Genomic DNA, 24,544 nt, shown 5'->3' on the forward strand with positions numbered 1-24,544 from the left:
GTTCTACCTTGGCATCATAGTGTTTCTTTGAGTTCCCTCTAAGGTCTCAAGTGGATTGAATTCTAATTCTGTTGCAACTTCTGGCATTTTTTAAAAATGTTTTTAGGCGGAAATGTTACAGATGTGGATCCACTTTGTGATTGAGTGCAAAGATGCAAACGTGCTTAAATGGACAGTCCATCATAGGCATTTAAAGTTCTACCTTGGCGTCATAGTGTTTCTTTGAGTTCCCTCTAAGGTCTCAAGTGGTTTGAATTCTAAATCTTTTGCAACTTCTGGCATTTTTTAGAAATGTTTTTAGGGGGAAATATTACATTGGTGGATCCCCTTTTTTTAACAGACAGTAAAGACACAATCCTGCAGTGTTTATTGTAATGTGAGAAGTGATATGAGTCAAAATTTTGAGTAGTTTTCTTCTCCAAGATATTGTATTAATAGAAAAATCTAGATCAAGTTAACATAGAAGTGGCTTGATTTCAAGGTCTGTTGTAAATACTAGCGATTTGTGGGTTGTTTTTAGGCGGAAATATTACAGATGTGGATCCACTTTGTAATTGTGTATGAAGACGCAAACGTGCTTAAATGGACAAAGTCCATCAAAGGCATTTAATGTTCTACCTTGGCATCATAGTGTTTCTTTGAGTGCCCTCTAGGGTCTCAATTGTCTTGAATTCTTAACCTGTTTTAGCTGCTGGCATTTTAATTTTTTTAGGGGGAAATATTACGGATGTGGATCCACTTTGTAATTGAGTGCAAAGACGCAAACGTGCTTAAATGGACAGTCCATCAAAGGCATTTAAAGTTCTACCTTGGCATCACAGTGTTTCTTTGAGTTCCCTCTAAGGTCTCAAGTGCTTTGAATTCTAAATCTGTTGCAACTTCTGGCATTTTTTACAAATGTTTTTAGGGGGAAATATTACATTGGTGGATCCATTTTGTAACAGAGAGTAAAGACACAAACCTGCAGTGTTTATTGTGATACGTGAAGTGATATGAATCAAAATTTTGAATAGTTTTCTTCTCCAAGAAATTGTATTAACAGAAAAATCTAGGTCAAGTTAACATAGAAGTGGCTTGATTTCTAGGTCTGTTGTATCTACTAGTGATTTATGGGTTGTTTTTAGGCGGAAATATTACGGATGTGGATCCACTTTGTGACTCTCCAAGATATTGTATTAATATAAAAATCTAGATCAAGTTAAAACGTGCTTAAATGAACAAAGTCCATCAAAGGCATTTAAATTTCTACCTTGGCATCATAGTGTTTCTTTGAGTGCCCTCTAGGGTCTCAACTTTCTTGAATTTTAAATCTGTTTTAGCTGATGGCATTTTAATTTTTTTAGGGGGAAATATTATGGATGTGGATCCACTTTGTAATTGAGTGCAAAGATGCAAACGAGCTTAAATAGACAGTCCATCAAAGGCATGTAAAGTTCTACCTTGGCATCATAGTGTTTCTTTGAGTTCCCTCTAAGGTCTCAAGTGGTTTGAATTCTAAATCTTTTGCAACTTCTGGCATTTTTTAGAAATGTTTTTAGGGGGAAATATTACATTGGTGGATCCCCTTTTTTTAACAGACAGTAAAGACACAATCCTGCAGTGTTTATTGTAATGTGAGAAGTGATATGAGTCAAAATTTTGAGTAGTTTTCTTCTCCAAGATATTGTATTAATAGAAAAATCTAGATCAAGTTAACATAGAAGTGGCTTGATTTCAAGGTCTGTTGTAAATACTAGTGATTTGTGGGTTGTTTTTAGGCGGAAATATTACAGATGTGGATCCACTTTGTAATTGTGTATGAAGACGCAAACGTGCTTAAATGGACAAAGTCCATCAAAGGCATTTAATGTTCTACCTTGGCATCATAGTGTTTCTTTGAGTGCCCTCTAGGGTCTCAATTGTCTTGAATTTTAAATCTGTTTTAGCTGCTGGCATTTTTATTTTTAGGGTGAAATATTACGATTGTGGATCCACTTTGTGATTGAGTGCAAAGATGCAAACGTGCTTAAATGGACAGTCCATCAAAGGCATTTAAAGTTCTACCTTGGCATCATAGTGTTTCTTTGAGTTCCCTCTAAGGTCTCAAGTGGTTTGAATTCTAAATCTGTTGCAACTTCTGGCATTTTTTTAAAATGTTTTTAGGGGGAAATATTACAATGGTGGATCCACTTTGTAACAGACAGTAAAGACACAATCCTGCAGTGTTTATTGTGATGCGAGAAGTGATAGGAGTCAAAATTTTGAGTAGTTTTCTTCTCCAAGACATTGTATTATTAGAAAAATCTACATCAAATTAACATATGAGTGTCTTGATTTCTAGGTCTGTTGTATCTACTAGCGGTTTGTGGGTTGTTTTTAGGCGGAAATATTACAGATCTGGATCCACTTTGTAATTGTGTATGAAGACGCAAACGTGCTTAAATGGACAAAGTCCATCAAAGGCATTTAATGTTCTACCTTGGCATCATAGTGTTTCTTTGAGTGCCCTCTAGGGTGTCAATTGGCTTGAATTCTTAACCTGTTTTAGCTGCTGGCATTTTTATTTTTTTAAGGGGAAATATTATGGATGTGGATCCACTTTGTAATTGAGTGCAAATACGCAAACGTGCTTAAATGTACAGTCCATCAAAGGCATTTAAAGTTCAACCTTGGCATCATAGTGTTTCTTTGAGTTCCCTCTAAGGTCTCAAGTGGTTTGAATTCTAAATCTGTTGCAACTTTTGGCATTTTTTAAAAATGTTTTTAGGGGGAAATATAACATTTGTGGATCCATTTTGTAACAGACAGTAAAGACACAATCTTGCAGTGTTTATTGTGATGCGTGAAGTGATTTGAGTAAAGATTTTGAGTAGTTTTCCTCTCCAAGATATTGTATTAATAGAAAAATCTAGATCAAGTTAACATAGAAGTGGCTTGATTTCTAGGTCTGTTGTATCTACTAGCGATTTGTGGGTTGTTTTTAGGCGGAAATATTACGGATGTGGATCCACTTTGTGATTGTGGATTTAATGTTCTACCTTGGCATCATAGTGTTTCTTTGAGTGCCCTCTAGGTAGTCAATTGGCTTGAATTCTAAACCTGTTTTAGCTACTGCCGTTTTTATTTTTTTAGCGGTAAATATTATGGATTTGGATCCACTTTGTAATTGAGTGCAACGTGCTTAAATGGACAGTCCATCAAAGGCATTTAAAGTTCTACCTTGGCATCATAGTGTTTCTTTGAGTTCCCTCTAAGGTCTCAAGTGGTTTGAATTCTAAATCTGTTGCAACTTCTGGCATTTTTTACAAATGTTTGTAGGGGGAAATATTACATTTGTGGATCCACTTTGTAACAGACAGTACAGACACAATCCTGCAGTGTTTATTGTGATGCGTGAAGTGATATGAGTCAAAATTTTTAATAGTTTTCTTCTCCAAGAAATTGTATTAATAGAAAAATCTAGATCAAATTAACATAGAAGTGTCTTGATTTATAGGTCTGTGTTATCTACTAGCGATTTGTGGGTTGTTTTTAGGCGGGAATATTACAGATGTGGATCCACTTTGTAATTGTGTATGAAGACGCAAACGTGCTTAAATGGACAAAGTCCATCAAAGGCATTTAATGTTCTACCTTGGCATCATAGTGTTTCTTTGAGTTCCCTCTAAGGTCTCAATTGTCTTGAATTTTAAATCTGTTGTAGCTGCTGGCATTTTTATTTTTTTAGGGTGAAATATTACGGATGTGGATCCACTTTGTGATTGAGTGCAAAGATGCAAACGTGCTTAAATGGACAGTCCATCATAGGCATTTAAAGTTCTACCTTGGCATCATAGTGTTTCTTTGAGTTCCCTCTAAGGTCTCAAGTGGTTTGAATTCTAAATCTGTTGCAACTTCTGGCATTTTTTACAAATGTTTGTAGGGGGAAATATTACATTTGTGGATCCACTTTGTAACAGACAGTACAGACACAATCCTGCAGTGTTTATTGTGATGCGTGAAGTGATATGAGTCAAAATTTTGAATTGTTTTCTTCTCCAAGAAATTGTATTAATAGAAAAATCTACATCAAATTAGAATAGAAGTGTCTTGATTTCTAGGTCTGTTGTATCTACTAGCGATTTGTGGGTTGTTTTTAGGCGGAAATATTACAGATGTGGATCCACTTTGTAATTGTGTATGAAGACGCAAACGTGCTTAAATGGACAAAGTCCATCAAAGGCATTTAATGTTCTACCTTGGCATCATAGTGTTTCTTTGAGTGCCCTCTAGGGTGTCAATTGGCTTTAATTCTTAACCTGTTTTAGCTGCTGGCATTTTTATTTTTTTAGGGGTAAATATTACGGATGTGGATCCACTTTGTAATTGAGTGCAAAGATGCAAACGTGCTTAAATGGACAGTCCATCAAAGGCATTTAAAGTTCTACCTTGGCATCATAGTGTTTCTTTGAGTTCCCTCTAAGGTCTCAAGTGGTTTGAATTCTAAATCTGTTGCAACTTCTGGCATTTTTTAAAAATGTTTTTTGGGTGAAATATTACATTGGTGGATCCACTTTGTAACAGAGAGTAAAGACACAAACCTGCAGTGTTTATTGTGATACGTGAAGTGATATGAATCAAAATTTTGATTAGTTTTCTTCTCCAAGAAATTGTATAAACAGAAAAATCTAGGTCAAGTTAACATAGAAGTGGCTTGATTTCTAGGTCTGTTGTATCTACTAGTGATTTGTGGGTTGTTTTTAGGCGGAAATATTACGGATGTGGATCCACTTTGTGATTGTGGATTTAATGTTCTACCTTGGCATCATAGTATTTCTTTGAGTGCCCTCTAGGTAGTAAATTGGCTTGAATTCTAAACCTGTTTTAGCTACTGCTGTTTTTATTTTTTTAGCGTTAAATATTATGGATTTGGATCCACTTTGTAATAGAGTGCAACGTGCTTAAATGGACAGTCCATCAAAGGCATTTAAAGTTCTACCTTGGCATCATAGTGTTTCTTTGAGTTCCCTCTAAGGTCTCAAGTGGTTTGATTTCTAAATCTGTTGCAACTTCTGGCATTTTTTAAAAATGTTTTTAAGGGGAAATATAACATTCGTGGATCCACTTTGTAACAGACAGTAAAGACACAATCTCGCAGTGTTTATTGTGATGCGTGAAGTGATATGAGTAAAAATTTTGAGTAGTTTTCCTCTCCAAGATATTGTATTAATATAAAAATCTAGATCAAGTTAACATAGCTTAAGATAACATAACATTGATTAAATTTTTTCTTTTAAAACAATTTCTTGGAGACCAAAATTACTCAAAATCTTATTTTTTATTGTTTCGCAGACCATAAAAACTACTGCAAGTTTGGGTCTTTGGCATCATAGTGTTTCTTTGAGTTCCCTCTAAGGTCTAAATCTATTGCAACTTCTGGCATTTTTTTAAAATGTTTTTAGGGGGAAATAATACATTGGTGGATCCACTTTGTAACAGACAGTAAAGACACAAACCTGCAGTGTTTATTGTGATGCGTGAAGTGATATGAGTCAAAATTTTGAGTAGTTTTCTTCTCCAATAAATTGTATTAATATAAAAATCTAGATCAAGTTAACATAGCTTAAGATAACATAACATTGATTAAATTTTTTCTTTTAAAACAATTTCTTGGAGACCAAAATTACTCAAAATCTTATTTTTTATTGTTTCGCAGACCGTAAAAACTACTGCAAGTTTGGGTCTTTGGCATCATAGTGTTTCTTTGATTTCCCTCCAAGGTCTCAAGTGGTTTAAATTCTAAATCTGTTGCAACTTCTGGCATTTAAAAAAAAAATGTTTTTAAGGGGAAATATTACATTTGTGGATCTACTTTGTAACAGACAGTAAAGACACAATCTTGCAGTGTTTTTTGTGATGCGTGAAGTGATATGCGTAAAAATTTTGAGTAGTTTTCCTCTCCAAGATATTGTATTAATATAAAAATCTAGATCAAGTTAACATAGCTTAAGATAACATAACATTGATTAAGATTTTTCTTTTAAAACAATTTCTTGGAGACCAAAATTACTCAAAATCTTATATTTGATTGTTTCACAGACCATAAAAACTACTGCAAGTTTGGGTCTTTGGCATCATAGTGTTTCTTTGAGTTCCCTCTAAGGTCTAAATCTATTGCAACTTCTGCCATTTTTTAAAAATATTTTTAGGGGGAAATATTACATTTGTGGATCCACTTTGTAACAGACAGTAAAGACACAAACCTGCAGTGTTTATTGTGATGCGTGAAGTGATATGAGTCAAAATTTTGAGTAGTTTTCTTCTCCAAGAAAATTTATTAATAGAAAAATCTAGATCAAGTTAACATAGCTTAAGATAACATAACATTGATTAAATTTTTTCTTTTAAAACAATTTCTTGGAGACCAAAATTACTCAAAATCTTATTTTTTATTGTTTCGCAGACCATAAAAACTACTGCAAGTTTGGGTCTTTGGCATCATAGTGTTTCTTTGATTTCCCTCCAAGGTCTCAAGTGGTTTAAATTCTAAATCTGTTGCAACTTCTGGCATTAAAAAAAAATGTTTTTAGGGGGAAATATTACATTTGTGGATCCACTTTGTAACAGACAGTAAAGACACAGTCTTGCAGTGTTTTTTGTGATGCGTGAAGTGATATGCATAAACATTTTGAGTAGTTTTCCTCTCCAAGATATTGTATTAATATAAAAATCTACATCAAGTTAACATAGCTTAAGATAACATAACATTGATTAAGATTTTTCTTTTAAAACAATTTCTTGGAGACCAAAATTACTCAAAATCTTATATTTTATTGTTTCGCAGACCATAAAAACTACTGCAAGTTTGGGTCTTTGGCATCATAGTGTTTCTTTGAGTTCCCTCTAAGGTCTAAATCTGTTGCAACTTCTGCCATTTTTGAAAAATGTTTTTAGGGGGAAATATTACATTGGTGGATCCACTTTGTAACAGACAGTAAAGACACAAACCTGCAGTGTTTATTGTGATGCGTGAAGTGATATGAGTCAAAATTTTGAGTAGTTTTCTTCTCCAAGAAATTGTATTAATAGAAAAATCTAGATCAAGTTAACATTGAAGTGTCTTGATTTCTAGGTCTGTTGTATCTACTAGCGATTTGTGGGTTGTTTTTAGGTGGAAATATTACAGATGTGGATCCACTTTGTAATTGTGTATGAAGACGCAAACGTGCTTAAATGGACAATGTCCATCAAAGGCATTTAATGTTCTACCTTGGCATCATAGTGTTTCTTTGAGTGCCCTCTAGGGTCTCAATTGTCTTGAATTTTAAATCTGTTTTAGCTGCTGGCATTTTTATTCTTTTAGGGTGAAATATTACGGATGTGGATCCACTTTGTGATTGAGTGCAAAGATGCAAACGTGCTTAAATGGACAGTCCATCATAGGCATTTAAAGTTCTACCTTGGCATCATAGTGTTTCTTTGAGTTCCCTCTAAGGTCTCAAGTGGTTTGAATTCTAAATCTGTTGCAACTTCTGGCATTTTTTACAAATGTTTGTAGGGGGAAATATTACATTTGTGGATCCACTTTGTAACAGACAGTACAGACACAATCCTGCAGTGTTTATTGTGATGCGTGAAGTGATATGAGTCAAAATTTTGAATTGTTTTCTTCTCCAAGAAATTGTATTAATAGAAAAATCTACATCAAATTAGAATAGAAGTGTCTTGATTTCTAGGTCTGTTGTATCTACTAGCGATTTGTGGGTTGTTTTTAGGCGGAAATATTACAGATGTGGATCCACTTTGTAATTGTGTATGAAGACGCAAACGTGCTTAAATGGACAAAGTCCATCAAAGGCATTTAAAGTTCTACCTTGGCATCATAGTGTTTCTTTGAGTTCCCTCTAAGGTCTCAAGTGGTTTGAATTCTAAATCTGTTGCAACTTCTGGCATTTTTTACAAATGTTTGTAGGGGGAAATATTACATTTGTGGATCCACTTTGTAACAGACAGTACAGACACAATCCCGCAGTGTTTATTGTGATGCGTGAAGTGATATGAGTAAAAATTTTGAATAGTTTTCTTCTCCAAGAAATTGTATTAATAGAAAAATCTACATCAAATTAACATAGAAGTGTCTTGATTTCTAGGTCTGTTGTATCTACTAGCGATTTGTGGGTTGTTTTTAGGCGGAAATATTACGGATGTGGATCCACTTTGTGATTGTGGATTTAATGTTCTACCTTGGCATCATAGTGTTTCTTTGAGTGCCCTCTAGGTAGTCAATTGGCTTGAATTCTAAACCTGTTTTAGCTACTGCCGTTTTTATTTTTTTAGCGGTAAATATTATGGATTTGGATCCACTTTGTAATTGAGTGCAACGTGCTTAAATGGACAGTCCATCAAAGGCATTTAAAGTTCTACCTTGGCATCATAGTGTTTCTTTGAGTTCCCTCTAAGGTCTCAAGTGGTTTGAATTCTAAATCTGTTGCAACTTCTGGCATTTTTTACAAATGTTTGTAGGGGGAAATATTACATTTGTGGATCCACTTTGTAACAGACAGTACAGACACAATCCTGCAGTGTTTATTGTGATGCGTGAAGTGATATGAGTCAAAATTTTTAATAGTTTTCTTCTCCAAGAAATTGTATTAATAGAAAAATCTAGATCAAATTAACATAGAAGTGTCTTGATTTATAGGTCTGTGTTATCTACTAGCGATTTGTGGGTTGTTTTTAGGCGGGAATATTACAGATGTGGATCCACTTTGTAATTGTGTATGAAGACGCAAACGTGCTTAAATGGACAAAGTCCATCAAAGGCATTTAATGTTCTACCTTGGCATCATAGTGTTTCTTTGAGTTCCCTCTAAGGTCTCAATTGTCTTGAATTTTAAATCTGTTGTAGCTGCTGGCATTTTTATTTTTTTAGGGTGAAATATTACGGATGTGGATCCACTTTGTGATTGAGTGCAAAGATGCAAACGTGCTTAAATGGACAGTCCATCATAGGCATTTAAAGTTCTACCTTGGCATCATAGTGTTTCTTTGAGTTCCCTCTAAGGTCTCAAGTGGTTTGAATTCTAAATCTGTTGCAACTTCTGGCATTTTTTACAAATGTTTGTAGGGGGAAATATTACATTTGTGGATCCACTTTGTAACAGACAGTACAGACACAATCCTGCAGTGTTTATTGTGATGCGTGAAGTGATATGAGTCAAAATTTTGAATTGTTTTCTTCTCCAAGAAATTGTATTAATAGAAAAATCTACATCAAATTAGAATAGAAGTGTCTTGATTTCTAGGTCTGTTGTATCTACTAGCGATTTGTGGGTTGTTTTTAGGCGGAAATATTACAGATGTGGATCCACTTTGTAATTGTGTATGAAGACGCAAACGTGCTTAAATGGACAAAGTCCATCAAAGGCATTTAATGTTCTACCTTGGCATCATAGTGTTTCTTTGAGTGCCCTCTAGGGTGTCAATTGGCTTTAATTCTTAACCTGTTTTAGCTGCTGGCATTTTTATTTTTTTAGGGGTAAATATTACGGATGTGGATCCACTTTGTAATTGAGTGCAAAGATGCAAACGTGCTTAAATGGACAGTCCATCAAAGGCATTTAAAGTTCTACCTTGGCATCATAGTGTTTCTTTGAGTTCCCTCTAAGGTCTCAAGTGGTTTGAATTCTAAATCTGTTGCAACTTCTGGCATTTTTTAAAAATGTTTTTTGGGTGAAATATTACATTGGTGGATCCACTTTGTAACAGAGAGTAAAGACACAAACCTGCAGTGTTTATTGTGATACGTGAAGTGATATGAATCAAAATTTTGATTAGTTTTCTTCTCCAAGAAATTGTATAAACAGAAAAATCTAGGTCAAGTTAACATAGAAGTGGCTTGATTTCTAGGTCTGTTGTATCTACTAGTGATTTGTGGGTTGTTTTTAGGCGGAAATATTACGGATGTGGATCCACTTTGTGATTGTGGATTTAATGTTCTACCTTGGCATCATAGTATTTCTTTGAGTGCCCTCTAGGTAGTAAATTGGCTTGAATTCTAAACCTGTTTTAGCTACTGCTGTTTTTATTTTTTTAGCGTTAAATATTATGGATTTGGATCCACTTTGTAATAGAGTGCAACGTGCTTAAATGGACAGTCCATCAAAGGCATTTAAAGTTCTACCTTGGCATCATAGTGTTTCTTTGAGTTCCCTCTAAGGTCTCAAGTGGTTTGATTTCTAAATCTGTTGCAACTTCTGGCATTTTTTAAAAATGTTTTTAAGGGGAAATATAACATTCGTGGATCCACTTTGTAACAGACAGTAAAGACACAATCTCGCAGTGTTTATTGTGATGCGTGAAGTGATATGAGTAAAAATTTTGAGTAGTTTTCCTCTCCAAGATATTGTATTAATATAAAAATCTAGATCAAGTTAACATAGCTTAAGATAACATAACATTGATTAAATTTTTTCTTTTAAAACAATTTCTTGGAGACCAAAATTACTCAAAATCTTATTTTTTATTGTTTCGCAGACCATAAAAACTACTGCAAGTTTGGGTCTTTGGCATCATAGTGTTTCTTTGAGTTCCCTCTAAGGTCTAAATCTATTGCAACTTCTGGCATTTTTTTAAAATGTTTTTAGGGGGAAATAATACATTGGTGGATCCACTTTGTAACAGACAGTAAAGACACAAACCTGCAGTGTTTATTGTGATGCGTGAAGTGATATGAGTCAAAATTTTGAGTAGTTTTCTTCTCCAATAAATTGTATTAATATAAAAATCTAGATCAAGTTAACATAGCTTAAGATAACATAACATTGATTAAATTTTTTCTTTTAAAACAATTTCTTGGAGACCAAAATTACTCAAAATCTTATTTTTTATTGTTTCGCAGACCGTAAAAACTACTGCAAGTTTGGGTCTTTGGCATCATAGTGTTTCTTTGATTTCCCTCCAAGGTCTCAAGTGGTTTAAATTCTAAATCTGTTGCAACTTCTGGCATTTAAAAAAAAAATGTTTTTAAGGGGAAATATTACATTTGTGGATCTACTTTGTAACAGACAGTAAAGACACAATCTTGCAGTGTTTTTTGTGATGCGTGAAGTGATATGCGTAAAAATTTTGAGTAGTTTTCCTCTCCAAGATATTGTATTAATATAAAAATCTAGATCAAGTTAACATAGCTTAAGATAACATAACATTGATTAAGATTTTTCTTTTAAAACAATTTCTTGGAGACCAAAATTACTCAAAATCTTATATTTGATTGTTTCACAGACCATAAAAACTACTGCAAGTTTGGGTCTTTGGCATCATAGTGTTTCTTTGAGTTCCCTCTAAGGTCTAAATCTATTGCAACTTCTGCCATTTTTTAAAAATATTTTTAGGGGGAAATATTACATTTGTGGATCCACTTTGTAACAGACAGTAAAGACACAAACCTGCAGTGTTTATTGTGATGCGTGAAGTGATATGAGTCAAAATTTTGAGTAGTTTTCTTCTCCAAGAAAATTTATTAATAGAAAAATCTAGATCAAGTTAACATAGCTTAAGATAACATAACATTGATTAAATTTTTTCTTTTAAAACAATTTCTTGGAGACCAAAATTACTCAAAATCTTATTTTTTATTGTTTCGCAGACCATAAAAACTACTGCAAGTTTGGGTCTTTGGCATCATAGTGTTTCTTTGATTTCCCTCCAAGGTCTCAAGTGGTTTAAATTCTAAATCTGTTGCAACTTCTGGCATTAAAAAAAAATGTTTTTAGGGGGAAATATTACATTTGTGGATCCACTTTGTAACAGACAGTAAAGACACAGTCTTGCAGTGTTTTTTGTGATGCGTGAAGTGATATGCATAAACATTTTGAGTAGTTTTCCTCTCCAAGATATTGTATTAATATAAAAATCTACATCAAGTTAACATAGCTTAAGATAACATAACATTGATTAAGATTTTTCTTTTAAAACAATTTCTTGGAGACCAAAATTACTCAAAATCTTATATTTTATTGTTTCGCAGACCATAAAAACTACTGCAAGTTTGGGTCTTTGGCATCATAGTGTTTCTTTGAGTTCCCTCTAAGGTCTAAATCTGTTGCAACTTCTGCCATTTTTGAAAAATGTTTTTAGGGGGAAATATTACATTGGTGGATCCACTTTGTAACAGACAGTAAAGACACAAACCTGCAGTGTTTATTGTGATGCGTGAAGTGATATGAGTCAAAATTTTGAGTAGTTTTCTTCTCCAAGAAATTGTATTAATAGAAAAATCTAGATCAAGTTAACATTGAAGTGTCTTGATTTCTAGGTCTGTTGTATCTACTAGCGATTTGTGGGTTGTTTTTAGGTGGAAATATTACAGATGTGGATCCACTTTGTAATTGTGTATGAAGACGCAAACGTGCTTAAATGGACAATGTCCATCAAAGGCATTTAATGTTCTACCTTGGCATCATAGTGTTTCTTTGAGTGCCCTCTAGGGTCTCAATTGTCTTGAATTTTAAATCTGTTTTAGCTGCTGGCATTTTTATTCTTTTAGGGTGAAATATTACGGATGTGGATCCACTTTGTGATTGAGTGCAAAGATGCAAACGTGCTTAAATGGACAGTCCATCATAGGCATTTAAAGTTCTACCTTGGCATCATAGTGTTTCTTTGAGTTCCCTCTAAGGTCTCAAGTGGTTTGAATTCTAAATCTGTTGCAACTTCTGGCATTTTTTACAAATGTTTGTAGGGGGAAATATTACATTTGTGGATCCACTTTGTAACAGACAGTACAGACACAATCACGCAGTGTTTATTGTGATGCGTGAAGTGATATGAGTCAAAATTTTGAATAGTTTTCTTTTCCAAGAAATTGTATTAATAGAAAAATCTACATCAAATTAACATAGAAGTGTCTTGATTTCTAGGTCTGTTGTATCTACTAGCGATTTGTGGGTTGTTTTTAGGCGGAAATATTACGGATGTGGATCCACTTTGTGATTGTGGATTTAATGTTCTACCTTGGCATCATAGTGTTTCTTTGAGTGCCCTCTAGGTAGTCAATTGGCTTGAATTCTAAACCTGTTTTAGCTACTGCCGTTTTTATTTTTTTAACGGTAAATATTATGGATTTGGATCCACTTTGTAATTGAGTGCAACGTGCTTAAATGGACAGTCCGTCAAAGGCATTTAAAGTTCTACCTTGGCATCATAGTGTTTCTTTGAGTTCCCTCTAAGGTCTCAAGTGGTTTGAATTCTAAATCTGTTGCAACTTCTGGCATTTTTTAAAAATGTTTTTAAGGGGAAATATTACATTTGTGGATCCACTTTGTAACAGACAGTAAAGACACAATCTCGCAGTGTTTATTGTCATGCATGAAGTGATATGAGTAAAAATTTTGAGTAGTTTTCCTCTCCAAGATATTGTATTAATATAAAAATCTAGATCAAGTTAACATAGCTTAAGGTAACATAACATTGATTAAATTTTTTCTTTTAAAACAATTTCTTGGAGACCAAAATTACTCAAAATCTTATTTTTTATTGTTTCGCAGACCATAAAAACTACTGCAAGTTTGTGTCTTTGGCATCATAGTGTTTCTTTGAGTTCCCTTCAAGGTCTCAAGTGGTTTAAATTCTAAATCTGTTGCAACTTCTGGCATTTAAAAAAAAATTTTTTTAGGGGGAAATATTACATTTGTGGATCCACTTTGTGACAGACAGTAAAGACACAATCTTGCAGTGTTTTTTGTGATGCCTGAAGTGATATGCGTAAAAATTTTGAGTAGTTTTCCTCTCCAAGATATTGTATTAATATAAAAATCTAGATCAACTTAACATAGCTTAAGATAACATAACATTGATTAAGATTTTTCTTTTAAAACAATTTCTTGGAGACCAAAATTACTCAAAATCTTATATTTTATTGTTTCGCAGACCATAAAAACTACTGCAGGTTTGGGTCTTTGACATCATAGTGTTTCTTTGAGTTCCCTCTAAGGTCTAAATCTGTTGCAACTTCTGGCATTTTTTAAAAATGTTTTTAGGGGGAAATATTACATTGGTGGATCCACTTTGTAACAGACAGTAAAAACACAAACCTGCAGTGTTTATTGTGATGCGTGAAGTGATATGAGTCAAAATTTTGAGTAGTTTTCTTCTCAAAGAAATTGTATTAATAGAAAAATCTAGATCAAGTTAACATTGAAGTGGCTTGATTTCTAGGTCTGTTGTATCTACTAGCGATTTGTGGGTTGTTTTTAGGCGGAAATATTACAGATGTGGATCCACTTTGTAATTGTGTATGAAGACGCAAACGTGCTTAAATGGACAAAGTACATCAAAGGCATTTAATGTTCTACCTTGGCATCATAGTGTTTCTTTGAGTGCCCTCTAGGGTCTCAATTGTCTTGAATTTTAAATCTGTTGTAGCTGCTGGCATTTTTATTTTTTTAGGGTGAAATATTACGGATGTGGATCCACTTTGTGATTGAGTGCAAAGATGCAAACGTGCTTAAATGGACAGTCCATCATAGGCATTTAAAGTTCTACCTTGGCATCATAGTGTTTCTTTGAGTTTCCTCTAAGGTCTCAAGTGGTTTGAATTCTAAATCTGTTGCAACTTCTGGCATATTTTACAAATGTTTGTAGGGGGAAATATTACATTTGTGGATCCACTTTGTAACAGACAGTACAGACACAATCCCGCAGTGTTTATTGTGATGCGTGAAGTGATATGAGTCAAAATTTTGAATAGTTTTCTTCTCCAAGAAATTGTATTAATAGAAAAATCTACATCAAATTAACATAGAAGTGTCTTGATTTCTAGGTCTGTTGTATCTACTAGCGATTTGTGGGTTGTTTTTAGGTGGAAATATTACAGATGTGGATCCACTTTGTAATTGTGTACGAAGACGCAAACGTGCTTAAATGGACAAAGTCCATCAAAGGCATTTAATGTTCTACCTTGGCATCACAGTGTTTCTTTGAGTGCCCTCTAGGGTGTCAATTGGCTTGAATTCTTAACCTGTTTTAGCTGCTGGCATTTTTATTTTTTTAGGGGGAAATATTACGGATGTGGATCCACTTTGTAATTGAGTGCAAAGATGCAAACGTGCTTAAATGGACAGTCCATCAAAGGCATTTAAAGTTCTACCTTGGCATCATAGTGTTTATTTGAGTACCCTCTAAGGTCTCAAGTGGTTTGAATTCTAAATCTGTTGCAACTTCTGGCATTTTTTAAAAATGTTTTTAGGGTGAAATATTACATTGGTGGATCCACTTTGTAACAGAGAGTAAAGACACAAACCTGCAGTGTTTATTGTGATACCTGAAGTGATATGAATCAAAATTTTGAGTAGTTTTCTTCTCCAAGAAATTGTATTAACAGAAAAATCTAGGTCAAGTTAACATAGAAGTGGCTTGATTTCTAGGTCTGTTGTATCTACTAGTGATTTGTGGGTTGTTTTTAGGCGGAAATATTATGGATGTGGATCCACTTTGTGATTGTGGATTTAATGTTCTACCTTGGCATCATAGTGTTTCTTTGAGTGCCCTCTAGGTAGTCAATTGGCTTGAATTCTAAACCTGTTTTAGCTACTGCCGTTTTTATTTTTTTAGCGGTAAATATTATGGATTTGGATCCACTTTGTAATTGAGTGCAACGTGCTTAAATGGACAGTCCATCAAAGGCATTTAAAGTTCTACCTTGGCATCATAGTGTTTCTTTGAGTTCCCTCTAAGGTCTCAAGTGGTTTGAATTCTAAATCTGTTGCAACTTCTGGCATTTTTTACAAATGTTTGTAGGATGAAATATTACATTGATGGATCCACTTTGTAACAGAGAGTAAAGACACAAACCTGCAGTGTTTATTGTGATACGTGAAGTGATATGAATCAAAATTTTGAGTAGTTTTCTTCTCCAAGAAATTGTATTAACAGAAAAATCTAGGTCAAGTTAACATAGAAGTGGTTTGATTTCTAGGTCTGTTGTATCTACTAGTGATTTGTGGGTTGTTTTTAGGCGGAAATATTACGGATGTGGATCCACTTTGTGATTGTGGATTTAATGTTCTACCTTGGCATCATAGTGTTTCTTTGAGTGCCCTCTAGGTAGTCAATTGGCTTGAATTCTAAACCTGTTTTAGCTACTGCCGTTTTTATTTTTTTAGCGGTAAATATTATGGATTTGGATCCACTTTGTAATTGAGTGTAACATGCTTAAATGGACAGTCCATCAAAGGCATTTAAAGTTCTACCTTGGCATCATAGTGTTTCTTTGAGTTCCTTCTAAGGTCTCAAGTGGTTTGAATTCTAAATCTGTTGCAACTTCTGGCATTTTTTAAAAATGTTTTTAAGGGGAAATATTACATTTGTGGATCCACTTTGTAACAGACAGTAAAGACACAATCTCGCAGTGTTTATTGTCATGCATGAAGTGATATGAGTAAAAATTTTGAGTAGTTTTCCTCTCCAAGATATTGTATTAATATAAAAATCTAGATCAAGTTAACATAGCTTAAGATAACATAACATTGATTAAATTTTTTCTTTTAAAACAATTTCTTGGAGACCAAAATTACTCAAAATCTTATTTTTTATTGTTTCGCAGACCATAAAAACTACTGCAAGTTTGGGTCTTTGGCATCATAGTGTTTCTTTGAGTTCCCTCCAAGGTCTCAAGTGGTTTAAATTCTAAATCTGTTGCAACTTCTGGCATTTAAAAAAAAATTTTTTTAGGGGGAAATATTACATTTGTGGATCCACTTTGTGACAGACAGTAAAGACACAATCTTGCAGTGTTTTTTGTGATGCGTGAAGTGATATGCGTAAAAATTTTGAGTAGTTTTCCTCTCCAAGATATTGTATTAATATAAAAATCTAGATCAACATAACATAGCTTAAGATAACATAACATTGATTAAGATTTTTCTTTTAAAACAATTTCTTGGAGACCAAAATTACTCAAAATCTTATATTTTATTGTTTCGCAGACCATAAAAACTACTGCAGGTTTGGGTCTTTGACATCATAGTGTTTCTTTGAGTTCCCTCTAAGGTCTAAATCTGTTGCAACTTCTGGCATTTTTTAAAAATGTTTTTAGGGGGAAATATTACATTGGTGGATCCACTTTGTAACAGACAGTAAAAACACAAACCTGCAGTGTTTATTGTGATGCGTGAAGTGATATGAGTCAAAATTTTGAGTAGTTTTCTTCTCAAAGAAATTGTATTAATAGAAAAATCTAGATCAAGTTAACATTGAAGTGGCTTGATTTCTAGGTCTGTTGTATCTACTAGCGATTTGTGGGTTGTTTTTAGGCGGAAATATTACAGATGTGGATCCACTTTGTAATTGTGTATGAAGACGCAAACGTGCTTAAATGGACAAAGTCCATCAAAGGCATTTAATGTTCTACCTTGGCATCATAGTGTTTCTTTGAGTGCCCTCTAGGGTCTCAATTGTCTTGAATTTTAAATCTGTTGTAGCTGTTGGCATTTTTATTTTTTTAGGGTGAAATATTACGGATGGTGATCCACTTTGTGATTGAGTGCAAAGATGCAAACGTGCTTAAATGGACAGTCCATCATAGGCATTTAAAGTTCTACCTTGGCATCATAGTGTTTCTTTGAGTTCCCTCTAAGGTCTCAAGTGGTTTGAATTCTAAATCTGTTGCAACTTCTGGCATTTTTTACAAATGTTTGTAGGGGGAAATATTACATTTGTGGATCCACTTTGTAACAGACAGTACAGACACAATCCTGCAGTGTTTATTGTGATGCGTGAAGTGATATGAGTCAAAATTTTGAATAGTTTTCTTCTCCAAGAAATTGTATTAACAGAAAAATCTAGGTCAAGTTAACATAGAAGTGGCTTGATTTCTAGGTCTGTTGTATCTACTAGTGATTTGTGGGTTGTTTTTAGGCGGAAATATTACGGATGTGGATCCACTTTGTGATTGTGGATTTAATGTTCTACCTTGGCATCATAGTGTTTCTTTGAGTGCCCTCTAGGGTCTCAATTGTCTTGAATTCTAAATCTGTTGCAACTTCTGGCATTTTTTAATGCTTTTAGGAGGAAAAATTATAGATGTGGATCCACTTTGTAATTGAGTGCAAAGACGCAAACGTGCTTAAATGGACAGGCCATCAAAGGCATTTAAAGTTCTACCTTGGCATCATATTGTTTCTTTGAGTTCCCTCTAAGGTCTCAAGTGGTTTGAATTCTAAATCTGTGGTAACTTCTGGCATTTTTAAAAAATGTTTTTAGGGGGAAATATTACATTTGTCTATCCACTTTGTAACAGACAGTAAAGACACAATCTTGCAGTGTTTTTTGTGATGCGTGAAGTGATATGCGTAAAAATTTTGAGTAGTTTTCCTCTCCAAGATATATTGTATTAATATAAAAATCTAGATCAAGTTAACATAGCTTAAGATAACGTAACATTGATTAAGATTTTTCTTTTAAAACAATTTCTTGGAGACCAAAATTACTCAAAATCTTATTTTTTATTGTTTCACAGACCATAAAAACTACTGCAAGTTTGGGTCTTTGGCATCATATTGTTTCTTTGAGTTCCCTCCAAGGTCTCAAGTGGTTTGAATTCTAATTCTGTTGCAACTTCTGGCATTTTTTAAAAATGTTTTTAGGCGGAAATGTTACAGATGTGGATCCACTTTGTGATTGAGTGCAATGATGCAAACGTGCTTAAATGGACAGTCCATCAAAGGCATTTAAAATTCTACCTTGGCATCATAGTGTTTCTTTGAGTGCCCTTCTAAGGTCTCAAGTGGTTTGAATTCTAAATCTGTTGCAACTTCTGGCATTTAAAAAAAAAGGTTTTAGGGGGAAATATTACATTGGTGGATCCACTTTGTAACAGACAGTAAAGACACAAACCTGCAGTGTTTATTGTGATGCGTGAAGTGATTTGAGTAAAAATTTTAAGTAGTTTTCTTCTCCAAGAAATTTTATTAAAAGAAAAATCTAGATCAAGTTAACTGAAGTGGCTTGATTTCTTTGTATCTACTAGCGATTTTTGGGTTGTTTTTAGGGGGAAATATTACAGATGTCGATCCACTTTGTAATTGTGTACAAAGACGCAAACATGCTTAAATGGACAAAGTCCATCAAAGGCATTTAATGTTCTACCTTGACATCATAGTGTTTCTTTGAGTGCCCTCTAGGGTGTCAATTGGCTAGAATTCTTAACCTGTTTTAGCTACTGGCGTTTGTATTTTTTTAGGGGGACTTATAACGGATGTGCATCCACTTTGTTATTGAGTGCAAAGACTCAAACGTGCTTAAATGGACAAAGTTCATCAAAGGCATTTAAAGTATGTGTGAAGTGATATGAGTCAAAACTTTGAGTAGTTTTCCTCTCCAAGAAATTATATAAAAAGAAAAATCAAGATCAAGTTAACCTAAATAGTTACAGACAGACAGACAGACAGACAGACAGATAGACAGAGTTAATTGAGGTTACACATTAATGGATAAAAGTTGTGAATTCATTTTTACATATTACGGTTTTGGATCCATGTTTATATATGTTATAGCACAAAAATGGATGGAAAGCCGTTTCCACGATATGAGAGAAAATTGTCAATAAAAAAATTGGTTATATTGCAGAAGGAGTGGCAAATCTTGTCCCAGTTATATTTTATACATTTCACAATGAATTGCATTCTATCTTTATTTTCTTAGAAGCTCTATAAAGATTCAAATTAGAAATTCACTGGATTGAAGTCCTAACATTAGTTTTTGTGTATATAACTTCTAACACATTAAAAACTGTCTTACAGCATTGCAGAAAACATTTTATTTCATAAGACATAAGCATGTTTCAGTTTGGCAAGATTTGCACTGAATATTGAATGAAACAGCTTTCTCTAATAAAGAGACAAGCTTTTGAGCAGATTTGGGCTAGATTTCACTTCATTTGAACAGAACCACTATTTCAACATTACTGGACTCAGAAAGCTGTAAACTGACAATCTTGATCACTGAAGTACTAACATTAGTTTTGTGTATATAACTTCTAACACATTAAAAAGTGTCTTACAGCATTGCAGAAAACATTTTATTTCATAAGACATAAGCATGTTTCAGTTTGGCAAGATTTGCACTGAATATTGAATGAAACAGCTTTCTCTAATAAAGAGACAAGCTTTTGAGCAGATTTGGGCTAGATTTCAATTCATTTGAACAGAACCACTATTTCAATATTACTGGACTCAGAAATGGACTCAGAAAGCTGTAAACTGACAATCTTGATCATTGAAGTCCTAACATAAGTTTTTGTGCATATAACTTCTAACACATTAAAAACTGTCTTACAGCATTGCAGAAAACATTGTATTTCATATGGCATAAGCATCTATCAGTTTGGCAAGATTTGCACTGAATACTGAATGAAACAGCTTTCTCTATTAGAGAGACAAGCTTTTGAGCAGATTTGGGCTTGATTTCACTTCATTTGAACAGAAGCACTATTTCAACATTACTGGACTCAGAAAGCTGTAAACTGACAATCTTGATAATTGAAGTCCTAACATTAGTTTTTGTGCATATAACTTCTAACACATTAAAAACTGTCTTTACAGCATTGCAGAAAACATTTTATTTCATAAGACATAAGCATGGTTCAGTTTGGCAAGATTTGCACTGAATATTGAATGAAACAGCTTTCTCTAATAGAGAGACAAGCTTTTGAGCAGATTTGGGCTTGATTTCACTTCATTTGAACAAAAGCACTATTTCAACATTACTGGACTCAGAAAGCTGTAAACTGACAATCTTGATCATTGAAGTCCTAACATAAGTTTTTGTGCATATAACTTCTAACACATTAAAAACTGTCTTACAGCATTGCAGAAAACATTTTATTTCATAAGACATAAGCATGTTTCAGTTTGGCAAGATTTGCACTGAATATTGAATGAAACAGCTTTCTCTAATAGAGAGACAAGCTTTTGAGCAGATTTGGGCTTGATTTCACTTCATTTGAACAAAAGCACTATTTCAACATTACTGGACTCAGAAAGCTGTAAACTGACAATCTTGATCATTGAAGTCCTAACATAAGTTTTTGTGCATATAACTTCTAACACATTAAAAACTGTCTTACAGCATTGCAGAAAACATTGTATTTCATGTGGCATAAGCATCTATCAGTTTGGTAAGATTTGCACTGAATACTGAATGAAACAGCTTTCTCTATTAGAGAGACAAGCTTTTGAGCAGATTTGGGCTTGATTTCACTTAATTTGAACAAAAGCACTATTTCAACATTACTGGACTCAGAAAGCTGTAAACTGACAATCTTGATAATTGAAGTCCTAACATTAGTTTTTGTGTATATAACTTCTAACACATTAAAAACTGTCTTTACAGCATTGCAGAAAACATTTTATTTCATAAGACATAAGCATGGTTCAGTTTGGCAAGATTTGCACTGAATATTGAATGAAACAGCTTTCTCTAATAGAGAGACAAGCTTTTGAGCAGATTTGGGCTTGATTTCACTTCATTTGAACAAAAGCACTATTTCAACATTACTGGACTCAGAAAGCTGTAAACTGACAATCTTGATCATTGAAGTCCTAACATAAGTTTTTGTGCATATAACTTCTAACACATTAAAAACTGTCTTACAGCATTGCAGAAAACATTTTATTTCATAAGACATAAGCATGTTTCAGTTTGGCAAGATTTGCACTGAATATTGAATGAAACAGCTTTCTCTAATAGAGAGACAAGCTTTTGAGCAGATTTGGGCTTGATTTCACTTCATTTGAACAAAAGCACTATTTCAACATTACTGGACTCAGAAAGCTGTAAACTGACAATCTTGATCATTGAAGTCCTAACATAAGTTTTTGTGCATATAACTTCTAACACATTAAAAACTGTCTTAAAGCATTGCAGAAAACATTGTATTTCATATGGCATAAGCATTTATCAGTTTGGCAAGATTTGCACTGAATACTGAATGAAACAGCTTTCTCTAATAGAGAGACAAACTTTTGAGCAGATTTGGGCTTGATTTCACTTCATTTGAACAGAAGCACTATTTCAACATTACTGGACTCAGAAAGCTGTAAACTGACAATCTTGATCATTGAAGTCCTAACATAAGTTTTTGTGCATATAACTTCTAACACATTAAAAACTGTCTTACAGCATTGCAGAAAACATTGTATTTCATATGGCATAAGCATCTATCAGTTTGGCAAGATTTGCACTGAATATTGAATGAAACAGCTTTCTCTAATAGAGAGACAAGCTTTTGAGCAGATTTGGGCTTGATTTCACTTCATTTGAACAAAAGCACTATTTCAACATTACTGGACTCAGAAAGCTGTAAACTGACAATCTTGATCATTGAAGTCCTAACATAAGTTTTTGTGCATATAACTTCTAACACATTAAAAACTGTCTTACAGCATTGCAGAAAACATTGTACTTCATAAGGCATAAGCATCTATCAGTTTGGCAAGATTTGCACTGAATACTGAATGAAACAGATTTCTCTAATAGAGAGACAAGCTTTTGAGCAGATGTGGGCTAGATTTCACTTCATTTGAACAAAAGCACTATTTCAACATTACTGGACTCAGAAAGCTGTAAACTGACAATCTTGATCATTGAAGTCCTAACATTAGTTTTTGTGCATATAACTTCTAACACATTAAAAACTGTCTTACAGCATTGCAGAAAACATTTTATTTCATATGGCATAAGCATTTATCAGTTTGGCAAGATTTGCACTGAATACTGAATGAAACAGCTTTCTCTAATAGAGAGACAAACTTTTGAGCAGATTTGGGCTTGATTTCACTTTATTTGAACAGAAACACTATTTCAACATTACAGGACTCAGAAAGCTGTAAACTGACAATCTTGATCATTGAAGTCCTAACATTAGTTTTTGTGTATATAACTTCTAACACATTAAAAACTGTCTGACAGCATTGCAGAAAACATTGTATTTCATATGGCATAAGCATCTATCAGTTTGGCAAGATTTGCACTGAATACTGAATGAAACAGCTTTCTCTAATAGAGAGACAAGCTTTTGAGCAGATTTGGGCTTGATTTCACTTCATTTGAACAGAAACACTATTTCAACATTACAGGACTCAGAAAGCTGTAAACTGACAATCTTGATCATTGGAGTCCTAACATGAGTTTTTGTGCATATAACTTCTAACACATTAAAAACTGTCTTACAGCATTGCAGAAAACATTGTATTTCATATGGCATAAGCATCTATCAGTTTGGCAAGATTTGCACTGAATACTGAATGAAACAGCTTTCTCTATTAGAGAGACAAGCTTTTGAGCAGATTTGGGCTTGATTTCACTTCATTTGAACAGAAACACTATTTCAACATTACTGGACTCAGAAAGCTGTAAACTGACAATCTTGATAATTGAAGTCCTAACATTAGTTTTTGTGTATATAACTTCTAACACTGCTGTTCTGCGGTTTCTTTGTTTTCTTGTGTTGAAGGTATATGTACATGCTATGTCATCTTCCTATGCATCAGCCTGGTGTAAAGCATCACCTAAGACATCCATGAACAAGCTTCATGAGGACAAAGAGTCATCTGAGTGAATCTACGTGGGAAATGTACTACAGAAAACAGACTTCAGCTATTCGGGCGCCATGGACTTCAAGACTTCCACTCTTATGCTACATGGTTCATCATGTAGTTTGTACGGCATGTTACAATCCATGCCATTTGTGTCAGTAGGTTCTAAAAAGAACTATTACACCTACGTGTACTAATGAAGGTTTACATTTGTATTATGTGAGAGTTATTAGAACTCTCAAAGGGAGGACTGTGATATTACAAATTTATAAAATGTTACATCTAGATTCCAATGTAATAGTATATAAACTAAAAAGTTATGTACATTGTTTTACATTTTGAGGTAAAAATTATGACATTTATAAAAGATCAAATCAGGAAGCCCAGGTGTCTGAGACATTAACCTTTTATCTACATGCACTTCCTGGCTTTAGGGCAGGATCCCAAGTTAATGGAAGCTCAAGGCACAGCTATTTCTTTGTCTCTATGGTAATGTGAAAAATATGGGTGATAATGTCAGGCTGATGAAGTAGCATTGGTTCCTCTTGTTCATTGTGTCATGTTCTGATTGGTTTATTGTCTTGTCATGTGATTATCAGTTCTGTTTACTCATAGTTTTTTTTTTTTTTTTTGTCATGTGCCTTGTTCACAGTTGTGTATTAATGTTGTATCATGCTGTTGGTGAGTGAAGTTGGTTTATGTCAAGTCTGTTCCATGTGTAGTCAAGCCTGTTAATGCTTCGTCAAATCTGTGTATCTTGTTTGGATTATTATGGTGACCCATACTCCGAATTCGTGCTCTACATTTAACCCATCGAAAGTGCACACACACAGCAGTGAACACAGACACACCATGAACACACACCCGGAGCAGTGGGTTGTAATGGAACAATTAATTGTATTTAATTGTAATGGTACAATTAAAACAAACTGGCTAAAATCCTTTTTGAAAAATGGTTTCATATCCCCAGCAAAATATTTATGAATGTAGGA

At 33.9% G+C, this 24,544-nt stretch overlaps 1 protein-coding gene across 1 annotated transcript in view; it reads left to right on the plus strand.

The window, feature by feature from the left end:
• Nucleotides 1-23,967: 23,967 nt before the first annotated feature.
• Nucleotides 23,968-24,544, plus strand: part of LOC128021652 (solute carrier organic anion transporter family member 1C1-like) — a 12,018-nt gene continuing 11,441 nt past the window's right edge. The window contains exon 1 of the mRNA XM_052608958.1: nucleotides 23,968-24,016. Within this exon, the coding sequence (XP_052464918.1) occupies nucleotides 23,968-24,016 (49 nt within the window). The remainder of the gene's footprint in view (nucleotides 24,017-24,544) is intronic.

The sequence above is a fragment of the Carassius gibelio genome, chromosome A10 (assembly GCF_023724105.1).
Source record: "Carassius gibelio isolate Cgi1373 ecotype wild population from Czech Republic chromosome A10, carGib1.2-hapl.c, whole genome shotgun sequence".
NCBI classification, from domain to species: Eukaryota; Metazoa; Chordata; class Actinopteri; order Cypriniformes; family Cyprinidae; genus Carassius; species Carassius gibelio.